At 49.3% G+C, this 5,058-nt stretch overlaps 2 protein-coding genes across 2 annotated transcripts; one reads left to right on the top strand and one right to left on the bottom strand.

Annotated features, from left to right (window-relative positions):
• Window positions 1-413: 413 nt before the first annotated feature.
• CSUI_007045 (methyltransferase-like related) lies at window positions 414-4,207 on the top strand (the record flags this gene model as incomplete). Its single annotated transcript, XM_068067195.1, has 5 exons — window positions 414-774; window positions 1,233-1,305; window positions 1,780-1,911; window positions 2,444-2,575; window positions 3,043-4,207. Coding segments are annotated over 4 exons (582 nt in total), but the record flags the coding sequence as incomplete, so codon positions are not given.
• On the bottom strand, window positions 2,933-5,003 carry CSUI_007044 (uncharacterized protein). The gene has a single exon (XM_068067194.1). It carries the CDS (start codon window positions 4,447-4,449, stop codon window positions 4,165-4,167), a length of 285 nt encoding a protein of 94 aa, XP_067920829.1. The 5' UTR covers window positions 4,450-5,003; the 3' UTR covers window positions 2,933-4,164.
• Window positions 5,004-5,058: the final 55 nt, after the last annotated feature.

Raw genomic sequence — 5,058 nt, 5'->3', positions numbered from 1 at the left:
TGGACTGATCGGGAATTGAACCCGAGACCTTTCGCATGCAAAGCGAACGTGATACCCCTACACCATCAGCCCGCAGTAAACATCCTCGGACATGACCGTGCATAAACTTTCTACGTTTCTCTACACGCAAATGCATGCACATACGTATGGACTGATCGGGCAGTGGACCTGACTCGGCACACCTGCAAACCGAACTTGATACTCCTACACCAGCCGTTAACTTGAAGTGTCTTACTCCAAACCCCTATATTCACTCTGGTAGCACTGCTGAGGTACCGTTAGCGTCTCGTACCCATCGGTTTTCTGTCCTTTTCGCGCCGTGGCAGAACACGCATCAGCAGTGTGCTACCGGCTATAAAAAAGTCTGCGCTAGGGACCCAATAGGAAAGTTCGTTTGATATGAGTGATTGCAGATCTGGAGGCTTCCGCCCGGAGTTAAAAGAGCAAATGATGCTCAAAAACAGGACGAGGAGAAGGAGACGAATGGTATCAGCTGTGGAAGAGAGAAAAGGGATTTGAGTTCAAGCTTATCTCCACCAGTTAGCTCAACGGCCTCGGTCCCTTCTCCCGTTCAAGCGCCACGAGGCGAGAACTGCGAGTTGAACGGAGAAGATCGCAGTCGTGACGCAACAGCTTCATCACTGTCGACCTCTGCAGGAGGTGGCGATGAAAACGAGCTGAAAAGCCCGCCACGCCTAGCGGCTTATCTAAACAGGACATCGGCCCACTCAGGAAGACCCTGGGTTGATGCTGTTATAACAGATCCTCCCTACGGTAAAGCGCTACCAGCTGGGACTAGGATCCCCCCCGTGCGCATCTTCGTGAAGGTGTAGTTCAATTGCTTCCACGCGATACTGGAGACTCTTGTTGTCGCTTAGCTCCTCCAAAGAAGGCAGTGACACTTCTCTGCGGAGTCAAGCATGCAGGCGCATCTGTATTGATGCTTGAGTTCGTAGTCCATCTGCTGCCTAGGAAGTAACATGTGCACACATATACAATATATCCAAGCGGATATATATATATATATATATATGTACATGTGGATACATACTTCGGCAAAGCGCATGGTGTGTATCATGGTAATGAGCACCGCTGTCCATGAAGTGGGGTGATGATATCGGAAATTCCTATTAAGGAGATCTCTGTAGAAACATATCGGGTCACCTTAGAAGCGACAGACAGCAGTGAACGCTTCTTCTTACTTTTTTCCTCTCAAACACTTCTGTGGATAGGTATACGGGCCGGGGCGCGTCAGTCCGGACATCAGAAGAAGCACAAAAGGACTTCGGAGAGGACGAACGAAGAGTAAGAAAACCAAAGCCCGCCAAGGTGGCCGAAGGCACGCGCTTGAGGAAAGAGTAGTGTGGGAACTAAAGAGCTTTCACTATGGTGATAACGACGATGCTCCTCTTCTCCCTTTCCCTCTTCAGCACACCGCGTTTAGCGTGCGTACATATACGTATATCTACATATATATATCTATATCCATACAGATAGATAGATATACTGATGTATGGAGACTTGCAAATTTCTAGGTCTCTCCCTCGTCAAAAGTATGATGTTTCCGACGCCGGCTACTCAGAAACACCTCGCCTGGACTCCAAGGCCCTTCTTCTCCCTCAGGTGTTTCCTCCACCGTCTTGCGGCATGCAAGCTTCCCCAGAGCGAATGATGCTTTTTAGGTTTCTTCGTGTGTGCTTGCTTTTACTAGTGTTAAGTTTAGACGCTCTCTTCTCACACGTCTTCCTCGCCTTCCCTTTTCTCTCTCGTCCGCTTCAGGCGCTTGACTTACATCTCTCCAACGGTGTTATACGAGCCTCAGTCCGTGATAAGCGACCTGATGAATCTTGCGGCGAGACTCCTGGTAGATGGCGGTCGCCTAGTTTTTCTCCTCCCTGTTGAAGTAGCCCGGTAAGTCGTTTAGTCGTTTTATCCACATGAGGTGCTTGCGGCAGCTTCATGTACTACTACATCAACGACTTCTCTCGTGACTTGAGCCATCTCTTTCGCTGTACGTATATGCGCAACGCATGTTTCGCGTAGATAGGTAATGAATGATGAGCTTCAGGAACATTCGCAAAAAATAGAAGCTAAGGATGATGCTGCTGATAAGGAGAAGATGAGGAGGAAAATGATCATGATGAGGGAAAGGAAAAGGCAGCAGAGGGAGAAATGAACCGTTGTGGATGTGCTTGTGTAAGGACAGGTCATTCACATCATGATCTTGGGATGGTGAGTCGGTACCCATACAAACAAGCAGGTGGGGACTGACCCCCCCGTGTAGCCAAATGTCTGTGCTGTAGTGTTACTGTAGTTATCGCCTGTTCACTGCATAGATACTACATACACTCAGTGTCTTCTAGTGTGCCTTCTTCCGATGCCGCTCGCCTCCTACTGTGATCTCTCCAGCCCTCGCTTCTCGTCTTTGTTTTCATTGTTTTTACGATACTACTGAGTGATAGAAGAGAAAGATCCGCTTTGGTCGTGTCTGTTTGCAGAGCCGAAGAGGAGCTACAGTTGCTCAGTCATCAGGACTTTCAACTTGTCGGCCTCAGTCTCCAGCCTCTTGCAGCGGGTCAGTTCGCTGTCGGTCTCCGTGTTTTATCGGTCGTTTTTCGATCCTCTCGACTTGCCTGCTTGAAAACGAGTTTACGCGTGCTTCTACGTTCCTCCACGAGGAGTCACGCATTCATGTGCATCTGCGTGTGAATGTATATAGGTGTATATATGTATGTGTATATCTCGTACATACATAGGTAGCTGTCGGTTCGCACTTGCATGCACTAGGTTATTATACGCCTACATACGAGTATGCACTGAAGTTCGTGTCAATGTGCTTCTGTGCCCCATCTCTAGTGAAGCACGCATGTAGGTTCCACCGTCTTGCCTCACGCATGCCCGCATATATATCTATGTATATATATCTGTAAGCGTATGTTGTTCTTGACGATTTCCCATTCTTTCTTCGTTCTGTGTATACTTGTATCCCTTGTATGGCATGTGCGATGCGCCGGTGTGCTTGTGTCTTTGGGGTGCATGCAGGCCTTGGGCGCTATCTTGTCACTATGACGCGGAAGTCAAGGGGGACAGAGTGATAAGGCAGAAGGCTTCTCAGACAACATCAAGACTTCTCTTCTCGTGCCACAGCAGCACAGTAGTCGTATGCGCATACTGACGTGCCTCCAACAATATACTCCTCTCTTTCGTACTGTCTCCTTCTACTTCTTTCGTATCTTCTCGTCCTGCATGTATCCCCCCGAACTCCACGACACGATCCAGACATTTTTGGATGAGGGGAACTAGGAAGAAGAGCAGAAAGGCTTCAGGGTTCACGGTCTCACGAGTGCATGCCGAGTTTCTATGCTGTTTATAATTCAGAGGATGTTTACCCTCTTTAGGTGCAAAGAGACATCTCAATATATTTTGCCCATCTATATACGAATGTAGATCACTGGCAGAATGATATAGTTTATTCGCCGAGCCAACCGGAAGCCTTCCGACAGGAAGTCATCACCATGTCAACCGTCTACTTCACAGAGCGTCCTGTTACCCCAATGCATACAATTCTTTCCTATTCCTGATGATACCATCGAATCGGAGGACGTGCAATATGTGCACTCTACATTCGGCGAACTCTTCAGGGAGATTCTGAAGAGCTTTCAGCCAAGTGCAAGCCAGAGAACACGAAACCAGGCAAGCCGCTGACTAGCGATCTCCTCGGTCGTGGTGCCTCCAGTAGTCGCAACCCGAGATGGAGAGTGACAAGAATTCTCCCGGGGTGATGCTGCAGCGTCTCCCGATGGCAGCATTTCTATGAACAACGGCGATAAGCCTCTTTCTACCAGGCGGCATTCCGTAGTCCGTGTTCTCATTCATGCCATGACTCCTTCCTTTCTTCTCCTTTGCTGTATCTCGCTCGCAAGACAGCAGGCTGCATCAGCCCGGTACTTTCAGCGATGTTCGCAGACACCTACCTGTCGCTCTGTCCTCGGTGCTCCTCAGTCATGAAGAGGGAGAAGATGTCGCTCCCACCTTGGCTTCTATCCTCCCCCTGTTTGTTTGTTTGTTTCCGTGCGTGCTGTAAGCCCATGTTCTGTTTCTTACCGAGCGGTGGAACCGAACCACTTGCCTGTCCTTTGACTTTCCGTCTGACTTGATCACCCTTCACCTTGAGCCTCTCTCACGAACATCTCTGTTGAAAACCAGCTGTAGGGAGGAAACAACGCCAACACCTAGGGCATTGACACGACGGACACCGAGTACGTAGCTCGATTGAAAAACGTCTGGTGTCAGCCACAGAGCCCGGAGGCAGAGCGTTCTCCTACCTATCAACTCCATTTGCCTCCCGATGTGTTGTCGTCCCTTCACGAAATGTGACAGGAGGAACAGAAGGATAAAGCAAAAGAAAGAAAGGTAGCAGTCCGTTGAGATGCTACTCTCTAAGTGCATGCATGGGCGCGTGGCTTGTGCGTTGCTCCTCCGTCTCCTCAGCGCCGCTTCGATGTAGCGGTGAATGCATGCAGTAGATCTGAATACTGTGGCTAGCCAATGGTACTCACTGCTGAATCGAAACGTTCTAAATTGCCTTGCCAGGGGTGGAAAGATGGCTGTAGCGCCTCCCGAGATGCATAGAGAATGCTGTTGTCAACAGGAGTATTCCTGAGCTACGGGTGAGTGAGACGATCCCATCAGCTACCCAACACTCTGTTTCTCCCCGCACTGTTACGACGATAAGAGACAAAGACTTTTGGGCTTCACAACAGGATCTGTACGAAGGAGCACTGGGGAAGGCAAAGCGGCGAAGAGATGAAGAGAGGAAAGACATGTATTCAGTGAGTACAAGGAGAGCCGAAGAAGGACTGAGCTTCTCCGTGTACAAAAGACATGAAGTCTGCGTAGAATGGCGACCTGGTGGCTGCAGGATAATGGTAACACGATTTCGTTTCCTTCGAGGGTCGTCATATGAAAGAGTACACTGCACCTTCCCCTAACCGTCATCGATGCGCACTGCGTGCTTTCCTCGGTCCTCCTTATTCTTTCTCCCTTATCTTCATCGTG

This window comes from Cystoisospora suis (assembly GCF_002600585.1).
Source record: "Cystoisospora suis strain Wien I chromosome Unknown contig_3631, whole genome shotgun sequence".
Taxonomy (NCBI): domain Eukaryota; phylum Apicomplexa; class Conoidasida; order Eucoccidiorida; family Sarcocystidae; genus Cystoisospora; species Cystoisospora suis.
The sequence above is the reverse complement of the archived record's forward strand: the minus strand, read 5'-3'. Positions and strand labels throughout refer to the sequence as shown.

Bases quoted from the DNA above. Each gene is read 5' to 3' on its own strand.
- CSUI_007044 (XM_068067194.1), bottom strand. From the start codon at position 4,449: ATGCACTTAGAGAGTAGCATCTCAACGGACTGCTACCTTTCTTTCTTT.